The following is a 23,210-nucleotide window of genomic DNA, read 5'->3' on the forward strand; positions in this document are numbered from 1 at the left end:
ATACATATATATATATATATATATGTGTGTGTGTGTATGCGATTTTTCCAATTTCTATTTCACAGAATTTTTTGTCATATCAATTTTATAATTTCGATTATATTAATTATACGTTGATTTTTTTCACAAAACTATGTTTAAAAATTGCGATTTTGCGATGGTCTAAGGTCTATCCAAGAACAAAATTATACAAACATTTTATAATTAGGATAATTTGTTACATGAACTCTTGTAAGATTTTCTACGTTATACTTGAAATCTCATTAGACCTCATTAAAATTTTAATGCATTCCATAACGTTGCTATGAGATAGATAATTAATTCGACTATATAAAACATACATGTAACTGCATTTCTTTCAACCATCATGTTTACTAATTTATTTTTAGCTTTGATGTTGCAGACATCATAAACAGGTTCAGATGTTTGAAAGTAACTTTATTAACCGGCGTCGGCACATAGATAATATAAATCTTAATTGCACATATTGCTTACACAAGAGTTTCTTCCAGCGAAACTTCGGCATTTAATGAGAAATTTTATACAAAATAGCAAACTTTCTGTCTTACCAGAGTTTAATATTATGTAGGGGTAGAGTTAATATATTTTTCATGGGCTGGAATATATGGCGAATCGGGGAAAAATGTAAATTTTTGTAAACAGAAGAGTTAAGTTAAGGGAGGAAAATATTGGTTCTGAAAGTTTATCGTAATTACGAAAGAATAATTATTTATTTAGGATTTTGTTTATCCGCGTCCGGAATAAAATATGAATCAAATTAGTGCAAAAAGAGTGCTGTTTGTTCATATTTATAACCACTCAGAATTCATTTGTTATATATATATATATATATATATATATATATATATATATATAGAGCTGAAAATTTTTCTAGACTAAAATACCCTGTCAAAATCTTCAAAATGATTAATTTCTCATTTAAATAATATTTACGTTTTGGGGTATAAAACATCTGGTTCTTCTAAAATTGGTTTGAATAAAGTTTATATATTTCACACATTTTTATATTCAAACATTGAAGGAATTCACTTTTAGAATAATATAGTCAAATTAAAAGTAAACGAGATTTTTTTCAATTTTTTTAATAACTAAAATTTTTTTAATTCAAGTTTATTTTATTTATTAATATAAAATTAATATTAATTCAGTATATAATTTTTTGGGTTGGTTTTAATTGTTCTTGAAGAAGTTCAATATTTCCCGATATGTTTTTATGGCAAAATGTGGCTCGAAGTTCAGAAAAAGAAAAAAATTAAATATTTTTTTTCTAATTTTGGCTTGAAATATCTTAATGATCCTAAAAAATCATTAGTATTTAAGTTTCGAAGCAATCAATAATCATCTTCCAGTACTGCAAATTAGTTATTTAACTAAAAATATTGAGTAAAACAAAAATATATCCTTTAATATATTTTCCACACAATGGCACGTTATTCAAAACAAAAAACGACTATAAATATATGGAGAAACATAAAAAATTAAATTAATAGTTATATAACATATAATAAATATTTATAAAAGTAATAAATAATGCTTGATAAGTAATTTCTAGTAATTAAGTTTATTTGTTTATTTAAAACATAAAGTAAAATTAAAAATTATTTTATTTTATTTATTTTTATATAATGTAAACGTATAGTCAATTTTTTTCTGTTGTGCGTTTGCTATTAAAAATTTGTTTAATTTACTTTTAAATTTTTAATTTTGATTTGTAATCTAGATAATATTATATATTTATACCAAATTTAATCACTATTTGATCTAAATATAATTTTTTAGTTATAAAGTTAATGTTTATGAAAATAATAATTAAGTTCTGAGTTTTAATTTCCAGTAATAACCATAGTAGTTTAGATAAAATATAAAGTAAATATAAAAAGTATTCTAATTAATATATTTTTCATATAATGTAAATGTAAGGACATTTTATGAAGGAAGAACTTGATTATGAAAATTCTTTTCTGTATTTGATATTAAAATCCGTTTTATTTGCTTTTGATTTGAATTACTAATCTATATAATTTAGATATTATTTGTTATCTATGCCAAATTCAATTCCTATTGATCAAAATTAGTTTATAGTTATAAAATTAAAGTTCATAAAGGCGTTATTTAAGTTCTGATAATTAATTTTTAGTAATAAAGATTAGTAGTTTTGATAAAATATAAAGTAAAACTAAAAAGTATTCTACTTGATATATTTTTCCACCCATGTAAGTGTACGGTCAAATATTAAATTTGTAGAAAATTATTTATGAAAAATTTCATAATCAAATTTCTGTGGTATCTTTATTAATAAAAACTGTTTCATCCGATTTTGATGATAATTATCCTTTATATATACTATTATATATTCATGCGAAATTAATTATTTTTGGTAAAAATATAGTTTTAATACATGTTATAAGCAATGTTTGAGTGCAAAGCGAACATATATCAAAAGCTACTATTAAATTCGCGAATTAGTACGAAACGACTTCGTCCGTCTTCGGCACGGCCTATCATAGCATCCCTTTTGCACAATTGCTGAAGAACTGTCAAAAATTAGTTCACAGCTGAAGGCACCACCTGCACTTGAACTAATAACAATGCAATTGAAAATGATATCTGATCTAGTATTGCAAAAATTCGGGTGTCTTCGTTTTTTCATTAACAAATCGACAGTGATCGGGACAAGTCCTTTACGCTGCAACCACGGAAGGAACAACACCTCTGTCTAGAGGTGCCGTCGGCCGGACAGATAATTTATTTTAATCGTGTTTAATCATGATGTTAATTTGTTTAATCGTGTTTAATCATGATGTCAATTTGTTCTATCATGTACAAGTGCTTGTGTTAATGAACTATAATTAAATATTTTGTGTAGTTTTGTGATATGTGTAGTGATTCTACGAACATCGTGGACATGATGCAATCGCCCTGATGCAAGTAAGTCACCTCGTGGACAATAATCCTCATACATCGGCTTTAATAATAATGGAATAGCAATTTATTTAACGTCAATTATTGTTAATTATGTGTATTCATCATAATCCAGTAATATTTTTTTGAAAAAATAAAATATAGTCTATTAATTTAACTAGTAACTACTGAAGGTATCCTAAACAAGAGTGTTTCGTGATCGGGAATATTTAGCATCAGCTATTTGTTTATTATTGGTTAGTTATAACTTCATCTTAAATGCATATTTTTGACACTCGGTTTACAGGAGTTTTGTATACATTTATCTGTATGGAATCTCGTCAAATTAATACATTGCGTATTGTCCTCAAAGACTTTTATTAATTTATACTCAGTTTGAGTTGAACAGTTTTAGGCTTTTAATAAAAATAAATAGTAAAAATAGTTGGATACGAAAAAATGAACAAACATATGGATACTACACGGTAATTATATTTTTTTTACTTAATATTTGTATGTATTTGACGCATTTTTCGCATGCATATAAAAATTACAGCTCCTATTTTTATTACACGTTTTGGCAATTCTTTTTAGAAATCCTGATGTAAACGTTTACTGATCTGAAACTTCGAGTTTCGACTTGCGCGATTATCATTTTTGTTAGCAATTTTATTGTATACAAAACGACATAATACAATCAAGTTTAGATTCCTCGTTGTATTTACTATTTGAAGGCATCATATTACGAATTTAGCGAATATATTATCAATTTTAGGTTATCAGCTACCCCTTGGCGAGTTCATGTAGTGAGAGGTATATCACATATGAATTTTAATATTCATAAAGTATGCCAAAATTATAAATGTGTATATATATATATATATATATATATATATATATATTTCTTGGTTAAATTAAGAATTTGCGTCACAAATACGTTAGGATTAGTGCTGTGGTTTTTTCGGTATTTCATTTCATATTTCGAGTTCATACAAATTGACGAGCTCCGTAAATCTAGTGTTAAACCATAATTTTTATGTACGAGTGATATAATTGTGATATGTTTTTATTATATATCCATCACGAAATATATATTAAATCAATAATTTACAATATTTCTGATTAATTTTATATTTAATTTTATTTCAGGTTTACCTCATTTTCATGTAAAGACTGTATCTTTATCGCAGTATCACAATCGAGTGTGTTTCGGTGCGAATTTTTGCAGTTTTTAGTAAATCCGCTTTTATAGTGCTTTTTTGGTATCTGTTATGTGTTTATAATGCATAATTTCTTAAGTGCTTTTGTGGAGTGAAGTTCAGTGTAAATTAATGAATTCATATTTTTTTCTTGAAAATAAGTGATTTTCCTGCTAATCGTGTGCTGAGCTCTTCCGTGCTGTGACCAGGATTTCTTATAAAGGCCTTCTTCTGGGAATCGAGAGGTAAATAAATATGATACTACTAATCATAATACTTCAAACTTGTTTCTAATTTTGAATGAATATCTTATATTGTATTTTAAATATATTGTTTCTGTTCTAGACAACAAACTGGTAATCTCGATGTCCCAGAAGAATCGGTGCTTGTTCGCGTAGGGTGAGTGCTTTAAATTTTTTTAAATTCAATGGTATGATCACATGATACAATCAATTTCACATATTGCAATAATTTATAATTTTTATATCATTTTTTAAAAATATTTTACGAAATTTTTAATCAATCCAATTTTAAAATTTTAAAATAATAAATCAGTAATTTTTTTGTGTACGACATATTTTGTGAAATTGATTCAATGAGCTTGTATGCGAATGTAATTTAATTTTTTGCACAGTATAATTTTCACTTTTGAACATAAAATAGTACATAAAATTTGAATTTTGATTCTGTAAATGAAGTTTTTAATGTTGATCAGTAATTACTGTCGCATACGACTCATTAAAGATACCACTGATAAATTATCCAATTATTTAATAACGATGCACAAATTTTATAAAATTTTGATTGAATAATAATCTTCATGCTGCAAGTCCTAAACAGTTATATTTTTATATAAAAATATAAATTTATTCTAAATTACAATAAATATCTCGTAGTGTGCAAAGTTATCTAATAATTGTTATAATGTTGTCGGTGTGATTTTGTCCTGTATGTAGATTTGCAACCAACATTAATTTGGTAGATAGTCCTACTATTCTGAACAATTCGTAAAAATTCATCCGAATTTAGTTAGGTACCGAATCGTATAGGGATTGTAAGGGGTTCAGGGATTTGTGGTTGTCCTGGTTGCAAATTGTTATTAAAATTTGTATATTTATTGTGGACAAAATCGTGATCATACCATTTCTCATGCCATTTCAATTAACCCATGTATTTCTTCTAGCAGTGTTAAATTTAAAAAAGTGTTTATTAAAACTAAAGTGTGTAAATATCGCGTAAATCATAAGTGTGTTTTTTAAATATTTCTAATGTAATTGCGCGTAAATCAAAGTGAAATTATATGCTGAGCTATTTGGTAAGAAATGCTTTCCTTAGAAAAATTTGAGGTGAGAACAAGAATAAATTATTGAATGTCTAGTTTTGTTTATTTTATCGATGATCATATAAACATTTTGAACACAACATAAATTTTATTTCAAATTAATATTTTTGTTCTGCAGTACTCTAATGAATTTATTTTCATTATACTAAATATAAATGTATATAAATTTCAGTATATTTTGTAAAAACTTCTTTGGCTACATATATATTTTTTTTCATTTGCAGGTCGAACTACCTACCAGGTTCAGGTTATAGCGAAAAATTGGGTATTTGAAAGGTTAGAGATTAATTTTCATTTGACTGTATAATTATTTTTATTACAATTTTTATGTTTGTGTATCCCACCAACGTACGAGCATATTTATTCATTTTTCCTATAAATATAACCGCGCATATATCTATAATTATATATTTATTTTGTATACATATTAGGCTGCTCCTTAATATGGAAATTTTAGAATTTCTTTGCTTCCAAGGGCTCAAACGCTTCAAAATTAATGTAAAAAAATCCTCCAAAAATTTTAGCCATCAATATTAAAAGTTAGATAGTCCGCAATTCAATTTAAAATTTCGTACACTTATTATTAACATACATCATTAAGTAAACTTTTGTGCCATCTGTGATAGCATTTGTTAACTCGAATATTATTATATTTATTTATAAAACTTATTTATAAAACACCTAACTTCCACGTGGTCTGTTTAACAAAATATTTATTCATTATGTCATCAAAATAAATTTTGCAGCAAAATATTTATTTAATTGATGATTTTGGCACTCAAATTATCAGTAATAATTTGTCATCAAAATTACAAGTCGGCTATCACAGATGGCGCATAAATTTACTTAATGATATATGTTTAAAAAAATATACGAAACTTTAATTGAATTGCGGACTACATAAATTTTAATATTAAGAGCTAAAACTTAAAAAAAAATTTTTTTTGATAATTTGGAAGCATTTTTGAGCCCTTGGGACCAAAGAAATTCAAAAATGTTCATAATAAGGACTACCCTAATATATATACTGGCACACCCGGCCACCAGATTGAACTTTGAATCTGAAGGGCAATCAACAGTTACAAATTCTGTTGATCAAAAATTTCCTTAAAATTTATTTATATATATATATATATATATATATATATAAATATATATATATATATATATATATTATGAATAAATTATTCTATTTTGATAAATTTATAAATACCTCTAATAAAATAGTGAATTGTTCCAAATTCAATTGCGGATTTACGGTTTGTGGCAGCAATGATGGCATGACACGTGTTGCCATCAAATTAACCGAAAGTCCATACTTTTTGTCACTCAACATAATGCGATAAATATCTGCAAAATAAAAGTATCAATTGTTACAATTTATTTACTAAAATTTTATAAAAATTTTCACCATCAACCCTCTATAGCGCCTCGTGCGCCCCAATAACATTGAACGATATTTTTAGTGCAAAAGCAATAAATAATTTTATATCGTACATAAAATATTTTCTCATATAGTATTCTTAAAACTATGAATTTTATTTTATGTTACTTATAAGATGAAACATGAGGTAAATCGAGTGTGGAATATCTGTACAAAGATCAATATAATGTATCTGCTTGATGAATTTTAAGTTCAAATATTTGAAAGATTGATTCAGTTTCTATGATTTAGTTTAGATAGTTTGATTTAGTTCAAATATTTGAAATGTTACTTTCAAATTAAATTTAATATTGATATAATTTTACAAGGTGTGGAAAATGTGTTTATAGCTAATTTCGTATTTACAATTTAATATATGCAAACAAGTTTCACAAAGTTTCTAGTTTAAGTTGGTGTTTTTGTTTTCATAGAAATTCAAAACTTGTTATTTATTAAATTTAATAATTTTATCAATTATATTTATGAATTTCACCAAAAGTGGATATTTATTGGAAATTTCCATCTGAATTTATTTTTCGCTTATAGTTCATTATTTTTAGAAACTGTAGAGGGTGAATGAATATTCTATATCATATAATGGGATATTGATATTGTTGGAATTTTGCAAGTTCAAAGTTAAAGTCTATTTATAGATCAAAGCATATATATATATATATATATATATATATATATATATATATATATATATATTTGAGTAGGTTTGTGTAACTATTATTGATTTTGTGAAATACGATATATAGGGAATAGTTGTCAAACGTTTTGCTATTTGGATGTAAGATCCAAAACTTTAGTAAATATGTGTTATATAGTTCAAATTATTATGAAAAAATATTCTAAAAAAATTATGCAATTATTCTGATAGTGATAAAAATTATTTCTTGCTTGAAAATAGGTTTCCAATAGTTTTTCGAAACGTTGAAAATGTTATCATTTTTGAAATAGTCATTTTAAGTGAGTTTTAAAGTTTTATACTTTCATTTGAAATGCGGAAAAAATCTTATTTTATTTAATTAACGCGTATTTTATTTAATTAACGCGTATTTTATTCAATCATATATATACATTTTGTTAATTTCATATGCAAATGCTAAATATTGATATTTTTATTAAAATCATTGTTGCAACTAGTTTTTTAAAGGTGGATCTGTACCAAAAGTTAGTATTTTATCAAATTAATTTTTTATTCAAATAAAAATTCAAAACTTTAAATACATTCAGAATCAATAATTTTAAGAGTGAGCACTGTATTATGAAAAATATTTTAAAAAATATTACACCCTATATACGGTACGATTTATTTTATAATTAACATGAAAAAAAAACATGAATTTGAGAATATTATATATATATATTTTTTTTTTAATTTCAATAATTATTACAACTGCTAATTTATTAACATCAAGTAATATTGATAAATAATAATATAAATTTAAATAAATAAAAGAGCAAAGGATAAAATTTACATAAAAATAATATCCGTAATATGATAGAGAATATTATATGAGAAATAATATCATGTGCTATTTAATATTATTTATTGCTAAAGTTTAGTTACCAAAAATAGATTTGAGTAAAATGCTAAATTTTAAGTATAACTTAAGAATTTATAAAACTAATATTTGGATTTCAAACCAATTGGGTACTTGTGCATGTAAAAAAATAAATGTCTTAAATTAATCCAAAATACTGGTAAATCCTAATACGCAGTCAGACTGACATACAATTTTGAAGCTCGCTTATTACGACATAATTTTTCACAGAGCTTGCAATACTATTTATAGATAATGTTAAGTTTATTTATTGCTAAATTATCAAAAAAAATTTGAATTTGAACAGTAAACAATTCTAAATGCAACTCTGCGATTTTTTCGATGAGAGCAGATCCCTATATATTAATCTTTCACAGTCGCTTACAACTTGGATGATTACGACATATTTCTTTTTGCTTACATAGAGCATTTATCCTAATACAATTTTTTTTTTATATGTCAGAATAACTTTTTATATACTACTATGTTGATTTCACATATTTTCACTAGCAGTCATTATAAATCACAAATAATGATCTATATACAATTTCTACTCCAATCTATAAGCCAATCATTACATTTACACAATATTGCAATTTTTTTTCAATATTACAATTCATGCTAATTAATTTTCACGCAATACCAGGTCGTCACTAAATTTCTATATTAGATTTTTCAGTCTATTAAGGACCTATATAAATAATTATCAATATATCATCTTCTACTCACTGACAACCCTCAGTGTGACCTCAGGGTCCTGTAGTTTGACCTCCCAGAGCATGGGTAGCACGTCGTCGATGATTTGAGATTTTTCCAATCTGTCCAGAGTCCTCTCAATGCATTGCAGCACATTTGCTACGATCTTGACATCCGTAGCGTTTTTCTCGTAGACGGCTCGAGTCCTTGGCAGGACCATCCGACGTATTGAAGTGTCGTCCAAGTATTCATACACGTTTGTCACCGCCAACAGGGCCGCACTCTGAAAAAAAAGATAATAGATCGATGTATAATTGATAATTCATTTTTTTTTAAACTGCATACTGAAATTTTCCGAAAGAGAAGCTAATGTGCGTGCGAGTTATGAATTTTTTAATTTTTATTGGTGATTCCTCAATAAACATGCGTTAGTTTTATACCAATTATGTGTAATTTATCAATGAACAGTATTATTCAGTAAATTATAATTATTAAAAACTGATTTTCAATTTATAGGTGTAATAAAGATTATTGTAACATGGTTTTCATTGTATTGTAATACATAATAGGAAGTTAAGGATCATCTTGACGGTATTTAATTTTTTTGAGATACATCAGTAATAACGATATGTAAGAATATATTCTGTGCTATATTATATACAATATTAATAACTATATATTATTCTATACAATCTAAAAAAATGAAATTGCAAAGTTAACTTATTAAATGTATATGACTAATGTTGATTAATATGACTTATTTATATTACATAGAAAAATATTCGAAATTTAAACCATAGAGTTCAAATTAATTTTACTAACGACTAATTTTATTACAAAGATAAAGTTAAATTTGTATTATAAGAAAGAAGTTGTAGTAGAGATAATTGTAATGTGACTAAAAAACATAATTCAAATAATTATAAATATAATAAAAATAATTATAAATAGAATAAAATAATTTACATTAAGAAATTAAGGATTATTTATTGGTATTTTGCATTCATGACATATAACATTAGTCATGATGATATGCTGATTTTTAATTAATTTTTAAGTGTCTTATATATATTTATATACACTTACTCTTCCAATATCTTTTTTTTTAATTTATAATATATACAAAAAATAATCGATTTTTTGAAAAACAAATTAAGCTACTGTTTGTCTCACTTAAGATAAATTGCGTTAATAAAAGTTAGAATTAAAATAAAAGTAAGAAGCGATTAATGTTAAAAATATATAAATTTAATTTTTATTTAATATCATGTTGTAACAAGATTTATAGATTTATAGATGGAAATATAAGAAAATTTATTATTAGGAAATTACGGATATTGTTATTAGTATTTTACTTCTTTGATATATATCAAATTTAATTCAATTTAATTCATTTCTTTGTTTTCCTTTAATTTTTATTAATTATTTATATAGGTTTACCGCCTGATCTTTTTTTCTCAAATTTGTAATAAATAAAAAAAAATCATTATTTGAACGTTAAATTAAGCTACTAGTCTCACCTAATATAAGTGACTAAAGTAAGACTTGACCAATTTTAATTTTTTATTTAATATAAAATTGTAACACGATATTGTAACAAAATTTTGGAAATACAAGGGAATTTTTTATTATAGGTTTTCTTATTTGTAATTTACCTTTTTGATATATTACCTAGAAAATGACGATTTGCTGAAATTTATTTTTAATTATTATGCATTTGTATTTGACAGGTACTCCTACCTTTCTGATATCTCTTTTTTCTTCAATATGTAATAAATAAAAAAATATCGTTAATTGAATATTAAAATAAGCTACTAGTCTCACTTTTTTTAATACACTGATAAAATTTAATTTTTTATTTAATTCAAAGTTGTAACACGACAATTGTAACAAGCTTTTGGAAATATAAGGAAATTTATTATTAGGAAATAATGGATATTCTTATTGGAATTTCACCTTTCAGATATATCACATAGGTAATGACAATTTGCTGATATTTGATCCATTCAATTTCTATTATACATTATATATTTTTTATATATTCTATTATACATCTATTTTTTACTATAAATTTTTATTATACATTTATATAGGTTTACCTTTCTGATATCTGGATAAAATAGATAAAAAAAATTATCGTTAATTGAATGTTAAAATTGTAACACGATAATTGTAACAAGATTTTGGAAATACAAAAAAATATTTCATAAGGAAATTATGGGTTTTCTCATTTGTATTTTAACTTTTTGATATATCACATGGGTTCATTACAGATCTGCTGAAATTTATAAATTCAGTTTATTTTATTGTTTTTCTTAATAATTATTATTCATTTGTATAGGTATACCTTTCTCATAACTGATTTTTCTCAAATTCATGATATAAAAAAATTATACGATATTTCAACAATACGTTAAGCTATTATTCTCACTTTATATAACTTACCAAATTAAATCTCGACTAATTTTAAAACACTAATAAAATAGTAATCGTATTAATCGATAATCAAATTTAATACTTTATAACGTGTTTTATAATTTTCCATAAATAATGAGCATTATTATCAATGAAATTTGTTTATATGTATCGTTTCAAACATCGAAATACATGTTTTATTTTTATATAGTTTATATTTTTTTATTTACAGTACAAGCTAGAAAAATATTTCCTGTGTAAAAAAAATTATAACAGTGTATAACAAATTCAAAATTTGATATACAATTAGTTTCAATAAAATAAACCAATTCTAATTTTCTAAATATATTATTTATTTTAGCTTGGTTTTAAAATTTAAATGTAACGCATATTTGATTTCTATAGCTTCTTTTATTGACCTTCTTATATATGGTTTTATAGAAATATTTATTAAAAAAATATTTTTCAACATTCAAATTATATTTTCTAATCTAATTTAACTTTGTTCTTAATTTCTTAGAACTCAGTTTACTTATAAGTTATATTAATGAAAGTTTGTTTGCGAAGTAAAAAGTTTTATAGATTCATATTGTACCTGTACTCGTTATTTAATGTTTGATCATACTTATACGTTAATTAACTAAATAAAATTTATAATAATTAACGAGATCTCTTTTTTAACGATTTTATCGCACATTGTATATAATACAATTTGCTTTATCGTACATTTTTTAAATACAATTTTTCCATGCGCTTCACGAGATAACATAAAACAACGTTAGAAAATAATGATATACAATCCTAAAATAAATTTAATTACAAGATCTAAGAAATGTTATTTATCGTGAGCTTCAGTATATCATTATATATTTTTTTTTGCCAAACTCAAAGTGAATGTGGAAACTCAATAACTTGTGCGAGCTTCTAGACGCTCCTTATAAGAACATAATTACATCACAGGCGAAAGCGTAGGGACTGCTCGAGTATTTCTGTAGAAAGAAATTCTTTCAATTTATACACAACGGAGATTGGATATGTTTTTTATATGTACTTTATAATGTTTACATCGTCGAAAAATAATTAAAAACGTACATTGACATAGACTAAGTAAAACAGATAACTAGTATATAGGTCATGAAATTGGGGAAAATAATGCACTTTTAACTTCCCCTAGGGCAATTTGGAGTAATGGGCCAAAAATCGAAAATAATTTATTTGCATATCTTCACGTTTTAGAGGTTTCTGAACATTTTGGCATACCTAAGAAAAATTGATGTGTGCGTGTGTGTGTATGTTTGTGTGTTTGTGTATTTTTATGTGTGCATGTGCGGATACTAATTTTTGTAGATGACTTCGGGAACACAAGCATCCGTTTTGAATGATTCAAAAAACTTACTGCTTGTGTTAAAAAAGAAATTTAAATTATTTTTCCAAAAATTTTTTTTGTGTATAACGAAAAAAAATCAGATTTTATATTTTTATTCTGGCTAAAGTTCTAAAGCTCACTTATATACTTTAAACAATTGTAACTTTGTATTACAGTTTATATAATTCTTATAAATATTAGTCAATTTACAGTATTTATATTAATCTAATTTATTTAAAAACATTTAATATTCCAGTTCTAGCAATTTGCCTTAAGGTACGACACACCACTAGTTAAGTATAAAAACAATTTTCTGAAAATTTAAATTTTGTTGAAGTTTTCCATTTGTATCTTAGTATTCATTTATTTATGATACTCATTAATTCATGAGAAAACAATGTTATCATATTAAAACACTGTTAGAATAAAATATTTTCCATTTCCACAAATCATCCAATTTTTAATAATCAGTTGTTGATCTTCAGGCCTAAACGTTTCTTCTCAAAAATTTGTAATTTTTAATGAACATGTTTTTTTTTGCATATTAAAAAATTTAAATCTTTCATTGCAAATAGAGTGATGAAAAAATCTTATTGATGTCAAGTATCTGCAAAATCAAAAAGACCTAAAGATCAAATGATCTTTAGGATTAGTATTATTTAGCAACTCCTCAATATTTTATTTGATGAATCGTGGTTAGCTTTAGCTTATTATTTAATTTTGGAATTTAATTTGTTTAAGTCATTTAATTTACTAAATCGTATTACATATAAGTCTCTGCGTTATTTGATCAGAATTTTCATTAAATGAACCTTCTCATGAGCATCTTATTCATACTTTATTAATGTTGGTGGTAATAGTGATTCAATTTTGCTTGGAAATTGGAATTTTTGGAATTCAATTATGAAGATTTGTTAACTGAAAAATCGTAAAGGCAAGTCTCTGATAAATTTTATCAGAATTTTGTCTAAAATATCCTTCACATATTAGCATTTCTCAAGAACTTCTTCATAATATTTAATTATGGATCCTAATATGCTTTTACTTATTATTTATTTCGTTGACAAATTTGAATGGTTAGAATTAAAATTTTGGTGTCTCAAAATAATTCAAAAAATAAAATTAAAGACAAGTGACAAGAGATTTGTTTCGATTTTTGATCAGAAGAACCAATTCATTAGTAATGCTCCAAAATGTATTAATAATTATGAATATATTAGTTATGATCCTAATTTGCTAATATTCATTTCTACAACAAATTAGATTTGTGCTAATTAAAATATTAAAGTTCAAATTGTTTATTAAGTTGTTTCATTAAAAAATGGCATTAAAAGCAGTTGTCTGCAAAATTTTGATAAAAAAACCTATTCTCAAAATTGGATATTTGACCATTGCTCAAAAATTCCTTAATGGTTTCATCATGGTTTACTTCAGCGTATTATAAGCATTATTTATTTTGTAAAAAAAATAATTATTAATAAAAATTAAATAATTAAATTAATATAGAATTGGTTAGATATAAATTCATTGTTCAAATACTAAAAAACATGACAAATCTTTCATAGGCGATTAAAAATAAAACTCGGTGGGCATAATTACAGAAAAAAATTTTTCTTCTTCAAAACTTTTCTTATTACGAAGGTGTGATATATTTTTATTAAAACGCACTTCAACACCTAATTTTATTACTCATTTGTACAAAATCTTAACTTTTTCTAAAACAATTTTCCGTATACTTTAAAAGATGTAAAAAAATCATTCTGTCAAGTGTAAATAGCTCTTCGCAAGAATGGAAAAAATCTGGAAAACTTTTTCAGGATTTTCCTTGTCGTTATCTGAGTATTATTTTTCGCTTATCATCACGCGCCAGAAGTTTAAATTTCATATCAAAGAAGCTCCTGTTTTGTTATTTTGTTTTCTTTTTTCTATATAATATTTTTTATTTTGTGCTCTTGTTATTTATCCTTTGTAAAGTTCTCTTTATAAATATATCTCTTCCATTTTGTTTCAATCTCAGTTCTAGCTTCTATTTTAAGTAAAACAATATGAACGTCTAGTAGATAAAAGTTCGCCGAATTTTTGAAACAGCTGGACCTGTCTTTGTCAAAAACTAGGCATCACTTCAATAGGAATCGAATTTTTTTGTTGAATCATTCAAATCGGTTGATCCGTGCTTTCATAATCGTCGACAAAAATTTGTATACGCACAAACATACACTGACCCTTCGAAAAGTTAATAATGCATATATATATATATATATATATATATATATATATATATATATATATATATATATATTGGATATCAACTGAATATTACTTCCTAACGTCTCAGACGATTTCAATTCTGTCCTTCGAAATCGATAAACATTCTGAAGAATTATTAATAAGCTTATGCTCGTCGGAGTCTTTACACAATATTTAATATTCTTTCATAATATAATCCTCATAACACTTAAGGAACTTTTCAAGGTGCTTAACAAAAGACTTCATAAAAGTTTTTACTTGGAAGAGATATGCAAAGACTTTTTTATATAGGAAAAGGCATTTGGCGAAGGTCATTATAAAAGTCATTTGCATGTATATAATAATAATAATTAATACATTATTTGCCATTTTTAGCTCACTATTGAAATGATAGATTGCAAAATATATACATGCATAATTCCCATATATAAAAGAGACGGTTGCAACACATTTTAAACTTTAAACATACTTTTTTTTAAACTTTGTCAGCCTAATAATTTTGTCACTTAAGTTTTGGAATGATTTAGTTTATTTCCAAAAAATGTGTAAAATTATATTTTTTGAATCATTACTGCTCTAATATTTTTCAGTGTTACATTCGAATAAATTTTCAAGCAAATTAGTTTGGTACTAAAATTTACTAATTCAAATGGTTTGTTGTAAGCAAAAAAAACGCAATTAGCTATGCTATAAAACCAAATTTATTAAATAGTGATTTCGATTTTTGGTAAGATTATTACTTCAAATTTTTTGAAGTATACAATTTCAATTTGTATTGGATGTTTTCACAAAGTTTTTTTAATTTTGACTAAAATTAGTTAATAAATTTTCTCACTCAAGTGCTCATAAGTTTGCAATTAGTTTTAATAAAATTTTGTACAAAAATTTAGAATAATGAATTATTTCTAGTATAAAAGTCTATGTATATGTTGTTGCACATAATTATTTACCATGATTGATTTCAGAATGTTATTGTTTGTTTGTGAAATTAAATTTTGTAATTTTTATATTACTAATAAAAGATTTTATTTTTACCAATATGGGTCGCATGCTCCCTGTCTAGTGCTCATTATCGGTTATAAATTATTTATCGTATCACACATAAACGGAGTCAATGTTTGATGGTTATTTGCAAACATAATTGTATTTTAATACAATTTTAATAGAACTCTAATGTCCATGGAAATAAATGTCATTATTACAGGATAACTTTCAGATCAATTGTAAAAAAATAATTTAAAATATGTACATTATAGGATGTAGATCGATTACATATATAAAACCAATGGTAATTGAATGTTGAAAAGTTTAATTAATAATGATTAATTGTAGAACATTTATTATGACATATATTACATTTTTGTTCTAATAGAAAAATTAGTAGTAAATAGTAATTTACTGTAAACATTAGGTTTATCAACAAAATTTGTGTTCCACGATTTCCTATTACCAAAAACATCTGAACTTATATATGTAAAAAAAATATTATTTTACTTCACTTTCTCGAAAATTCCTAAGTTTTAACACTTGTTCTACATTTTTGCACGTTTTTCTCAACTGAAGGACGTGTTAAGATTTATTTATGGCCTATATAGAGAGTTTTTCTTGTGAAACAAAACGGAAAGAAAAACGTTGGTTTTAGGTTTTCATGCGTGAGTAAATTGATCATCATACCAGGGGTTGGTAAATAATATTGGTAGAGAATACGTCATTTTTATTTTGATATTTACTGAAATGTCTCAAAATTACTGACTAGCCTCATCGAAAAAAAAAAATACGAATCATATTGCATATGCCTATCCCCTATCTTAATGGAATTTCATACAAAATGGCCATATGTAAAAAAACTTAAGTTACTAAATTCAGTCATGGTGATGTCAGTTTTTAGTGTCCCTTGATCATCTAGCGGTAACGTTCAGAATAAGAATTGTAATTCATAATTCTTTGACATGACAACTATAAAAATAAATGTTTCATCCCCCTGTATCATTTTCTACGTAAATGTGTGTCTTCAACCCTTACCTGCACTTGTATGGTGGTGCTTTCGAAAGCGTTGAATAGTAAAGGAAGCATTTCAGCACGTATATCATCTCTTGGAGTCTTCTCCAGGATGACGTGAAGATATTCCAATAAAGTTACCGTCGCCTGTATCGACTTGGGAGCTGTAAACATTGATCTGGAAAAATTCAAGGAAAATTTGACATTAAAATGCGGAAAAGTTGTAGTTTAAGATATACTGAATAGTTGCTTATTCTATGTGTGCGGAAACTGAGAAATAAATAAGCAAGCTTGAAAATATATACTGAACATGAGTAAAATTGACACACGAACTGATATTGATCGATGGAAAGTAGAAAATTTTATTCCAGTATTGAAGCTCTATAACAAAACAAACCATGGCCTTATACTTGAAGACTAATAATCTTCAAAAATGATGCGGGGTAACTACATTTCAAAGTAGCAAATAAATAAAGTAATCTTATTACTATTTTACCTAAATGTGGGCAAAATGTAGGTTTCATATTCCTCAACTGAACTTTCTTGCACCAAAAGTAGAACCGGTTGCAAAACAGCTGCTAAGACTTCTGCAGTTTTCATTTCGGCCTGAAGGCAGGGCCAAACATGTTGCCACCATAATTTCTGAAATTAAAAATGTTGGATGTTTTAAAATCATTACTGTATTATTCCTATATTTTTGGAGAAGCTTATAGAGTGCTAGGTTGGATTTTAAGATGAGAGAGTTAGGACAGATATATGAATCATCGGGTTACTTACTTTATGAGTATAATGAATTCAATTAATGAATAACTGATGAAAACTCAATAAGAACGATTTTAGAATGCTTAATTTGTATTGTATGATTCTTTTAAACGCGTGTTATTGCAATTATCCTTTAATTTTCCCTAAATTCCCAAAAAAATTGGTTATGTATTGGATGCATACATATGCCCAATTTGGACTATTTTCATAATAAACTGAAAACGAAAATAATCTTGGATGTAATGTTCAATCAATCTTGGATCATTTGTTGTCAATTTTGAATCTTGGATCATTTGTTGTCAATTTTGAAATTTATCTCATTAGTTCTTAATATTGGATTCATTGGGGTCAATCTAGGAAGCATTATAATCAATCTGGAAATCATTGTAGTCAATCTAGGATTGGTTGTGGTTATGGTCAAACTAGGATTGGTTGTGGTCTATCTAGGATTGGTTGTGGGCAATCCAGGAACCCTATCAATATAGGATTGATAGGGTTCAATCTATGATTGACTCCGATCAATCTATGATTGTCTGTAGTCAATCTATGATTTTATGGTCAATCCAGGTTTGATTGTGGTCAATGCAGGATTCATTGTGGTCAATCTAAAATTGATTGAAGTCAATCCTTGATTCTTTGTGGTCCATCTAGGATTCATTGTGGATTATCTAGAAATCAATGTGGCAAATCTAGGATTTATTGTGGCGAATATAGAATTTATTGTCGTCAATCCAGGATCATTGTGGTCAATCAAGGATTGATTTTGGTCAATCTAGGATACATTGTGGTCAATGCAGGCTTCATCGTGGTCAATCCAGGGTTGATGGTGGTCAATCTAGGATTTTTTGTGATCAAACTAGAATTTATTATGGTCCATCTAGGACTGATTGCGGTCGATTTGGGATTGATTGTTGCAAAATCTGGGTTATATTAAATAAATAGGCTCATTCTAGGATATATTGGGCTCATTTTAGGATATATTGGGCTTATTCAAGGATATATTGGGCCCATTCTATGATACATTGGGCTCATTCTAGGATATATTGGGCTCATTCTAGGATATATTGGGCTCATTCTAGTATATATTGGGCTCATTCTAGTATATATTGGGCTCATTCTAGGATATATTTGGCTCATTCTAGGATATATTTGGCTCATTCTAGGATATATTGGGTTCTTTATAGGATATATTGGGCTCTTTATAGGATTTGTTGTGGTCATTCTTGGATCCATTATGGTCAATCTAGGGTTTAATCTGTCCTATTTTGGACGTATTTTAGGCAATATTCATTGTTCTGTTTATTCCTATGATTCTTCATCAATTTTTGTTTTATGGTCAATCTTAGTTACATGTTTTTTGGTCAACCGTAACTATCACTTCAAATATTCTTAGAATATTTTGTTATCCATTTGCTATCCAACTATGGGCTTCATATACCATGTGTAAATTATACATTTAAATTGAAATATAAATAAACTAATAATATTTTATCACTAACCCATTTACAGGTATGAAGGAAATATACACATTTCAAATTTAGGTTTTTTGCACCACTGTTGCAATCCATGTCGTATTTTCTGTGAAGTTTTTATCCATAAATGTTTTCGTTTATCATTGCTATACGATTGCTTGTCGATTTAATTATTCATACGTTTGTGAATGTTTTTCGTGTCGACAACTCATAAATGCCTACAACTTTCATCTGGTATTAATATCGCGATTTTACGATAAAATCTGTGACAGGAACACCTTTTTATGTATTATAGATATATAAGGCCTTGTGAAACAATGGTTAAAACTAGAATAAAGAATTCAGTAATAAATAAAAATTGTATAAAAGAATAGCTAACAAATATAATTGCGAAATCCTTTTAAATATTTTTTGCTTGATAGACACACTATTGAAATTTATAATTTATATATGTAAAAGGGCAACTGAATTTTTTTTTTGTGTGATGTAAATAAATTAAAAGTTTATTATTCGATGTGGGCTTTGATCAGGGAATTCTAAGAAAAGTTTTGTTACTTTTCTGGCTTTTATGCATATTTGAGTATTTCGATTGACAGTTCTATTTTTAGATTAAATTCCATTTTCAAAGTTGATAATAAAATGCTTGAATTTATTAAAAAATACTGTAATTTACGTTAAACATTTTGTGTTAAATTTATCTAAATATACTACAAGTATACTGAAATTGTGGAAAATACATTATAAAACTTGACAATGAATTTCCAAACTTTTTTTTCTCATTTAGAAAAATAAAAACACAACTGGGAACGTGTCTTAAAAATTTGAAACCATCTCTGAAAAAACTGCTATATCTAAAATCAATATCTTAGCAATTCCTGAAATGTTTGAAGGTACTTTTTATAGTGAAAAAAAAAAATGCTGCTGATACTAAGTTTTATCGGCTTATATAGAATATAAACTATATTATAATATAATAATTAAATTTAAATAAATTAAATCCTTTTTTAGATAAAGGATTTAAAAATGCCACTTTTTATTTTAAATTAAACTAAAAGCCTCTCTCGTAATTATCATGTTCTATTCACAACTCTGTATATTTTACATCGTAAAAAACTTTCAGGCTGTTTTTTTATTGTTTGAACATACACTGTTAGCATTTTCATTTTGTTTGGTTCACAATAGCTCTTTTACTCGAACAGAATGTATTTGTGAAAATACGAAAATGCGATTTTCACGTTTTATTCGTCACAATGATCGACGATATTTTGAGAAAATGTGGAGAAGAAAAATTATAATGCAGAGCGTGTTCGAAATCGTTTTTCATACTATGTGATTTCCATAATTTTATATCGACACCTTTGTCAGAAAAGGATATGATATATAGCTTTGTATCTACCGGTATATCAAATATTTATACACATATATTTGTATATTAGTTCAATCTTATTAGAATAATTTCAACAAGTTTCTTACTAATAAATGTTATATCATAAACTTAAATATTATATTATGATGAAAAATGAGTGAAAAAACTAAATTTTATCTTAAAAATGGACATACTTATGTTCGGGTCCAAATTGAAACTGTATTTGAAATTATTTGCGATTCTGTTACATCTAGTTATCTAGATAATAATTGCGTACGTTTCTTTCATGATTGATTGTTAAACTGCAATAGATGCATCATCGAGAGAAATATCCCAAATTCGAAAACCAACTATCAAAATTTGTATAGAAAATTTGCCAGTTATTGCTTAAATATAGAAAAATATTTGATATTTTTTCAAATTTTATTTTATCTGTTCCTTTTTATTCCATAAGGGGCAAACACATAAAAAAATTTTATTTAGTCTCATTCATTACATTACATTACATTAATAAGGAATTGAAAGCTGCATTATTTACCCATCAGATTTAGTAGGATTTTATGAAGATTTTAATAAAAATAGTACGGATGATTATAAATGCAATTTTATTCAACTCTACATTCTAAAACCAAATATTTTTAATAAATTAAATCATTTAAGTAAATACAGTATACTTTTTATCTTTAAAAAATGATATAGTACAATAGAAACATTTTAAATTTTTTGCATGTCTTTGTTTTAGAGGCGTTTGAACATTTTGGCATACCGCAAAAAAATGGATGTGTGTATGTGTGTGTGTGTATGTATGTGTGTGTGTATGTGTGGAGACAATTTTTCGTCGATGATTTCGGGCGTACGGATTAACCGATTTGAATGGTTAAAAAAAACATTCGATTCCTATTGATGAGGAGACGTGCTGATTAGTTTTTGACAAAAGCAGGTACAGTTGCTTTGGAGATATGGAGCAAAAAGTGCTAAAAATGTCAGTTTTTAAGAGAATGGATCAACCGATTTGAATGATCCAAAAAACATTCAATTTGTAATGATTGGGAGAAGAGGTGATTAGTTTTTAGCAAAAGCAGGTCAAGCCATTTCGAAAATACAGAGCTAAATGTACAAAAAAGTGCAGTTTTTGTAAGAACTAAGCATCCGATTTGAATGATTCAAAAGACTTCCTGCTTGTGTTGACAAAACTATTGCTTTTGGAATAAAAATTTCTCATTTCAAAATTACCTTTTTTTCTATTTTTTTTATTTTTAATTTTTTTTCCAATTTTTTTTTATTTCCAAATTTTTTTTCCAAATTTTTTAGTATATCGAAAATAATTCAGATTTTATTTCTGGCTAAAGTTTTAAAGCTCACTTATATACATTATATAATTCTTAGAAATATTAGACGATATTACAGTATTTATCTTATTTGAAATCATTTAATATTTTTCGAACATTTAAATGCTGCCAAAAACAGTAAGTTTACTTAAACTATTGATTTTAAATAATAAAAGTACACAAAATTTATGTTACCAAGTATTTTTCTAGTACCTCCAAGCCTGTCTATTTTTTCCGAAAACGTGACTACTTCCCATAACCTCTCAATGATCCTAAATTATCGCGATCTTTGCGATCTTTACTACTTGAATAGACGTGCACGTACTTTTTTAAGAGTTTCCCATGTCATATATATTTCTATTTGTAGACCTCGACGCTTTTTGCTCGTTTTCCATCGCGGAAAAAGTTCACATTATTTATTTCGCGAGTTTTTCCGGAGTCAATAGAACAAAAGTTACATCGCTCGCCGGAAAATGTATACGTTCGAATGCGTAATATATATATTTGGGAGGTTGAAAAAATGAAAAAGCGTTCGTTTGTTGATTTATTCATATGTTTGCATGCGAGTTTTTCTATGTATAAATTTGTGAAATATTTAGACGTGTATTTGCATTTATGAAGTTTTGAATTGCTTCTCTTGATGAGAGATATTTTCAGTGATATATCGCATACAAAAGCTTATAGGTTTTTTAATAGCTTACTATTTTGAGCACATTTGTACCATTATTTAATGAGAATAGTTTTTATACTATTTCAATACAGTCAATTATTCTGTTAATGAGGTCCGCATAAGGAACATTTTAATAAATTGTACGTATTATATAAAATTGCTCTTTCTTTTTTAAATCCCTTTTATAAAATTGGTCTTTCTTTTTTAAATCCCTTTTATAAAATTGGTCTTCCTTTTTTAACTCTCTTTTATAATATTGGTCTTCCTTTTTTTAACTCTCTTTTATGAAATTGGTCTTCCTTTTTCAAATCCCTTTTATGAAATTGGTCTTCTTTTTTAAATCCCTTTTATAAAATTGGTCTTTCTTTTTTAAATCCCTTTTATAAAATTGGTTTTCCTTTGATTTAAATCCAACGTTTTACTCATTTTACTATTTATGCTCATATTTGTATTT

General features: G+C 25.9%; 1 protein-coding gene across 1 annotated transcript in view; it reads right to left on the bottom strand.

The window, feature by feature from the left end:
- Positions 1–23,210, bottom strand: part of LOC113380477 (SCY1-like protein 2) — a 159,604-nt gene that overhangs the window by 10,982 nt on the left and 125,412 nt on the right. Inside the window, exons 9-12 of the mRNA XM_026619709.1 lie at positions 17,655–17,800; positions 17,183–17,336; positions 9,166–9,415; positions 6,677–6,813 (exon numbers count right to left, since the gene is read on the bottom strand). Coding sequence (XP_026475494.1) covers positions 6,677–6,813; positions 9,166–9,415; positions 17,183–17,336; positions 17,655–17,800 — 687 coding nt within the window. The remainder of the gene's footprint in view (positions 1–6,676; positions 6,814–9,165; positions 9,416–17,182; positions 17,337–17,654; positions 17,801–23,210) is intronic.

Source organism: Ctenocephalides felis, unplaced genomic scaffold (assembly GCF_003426905.1).
Source record: "Ctenocephalides felis isolate EL2017-DRISC unplaced genomic scaffold, ASM342690v1 CF-g0.4_SCAFFOLD_00845, whole genome shotgun sequence".
Taxonomy (NCBI): domain Eukaryota; kingdom Metazoa; phylum Arthropoda; class Insecta; order Siphonaptera; family Pulicidae; genus Ctenocephalides; species Ctenocephalides felis.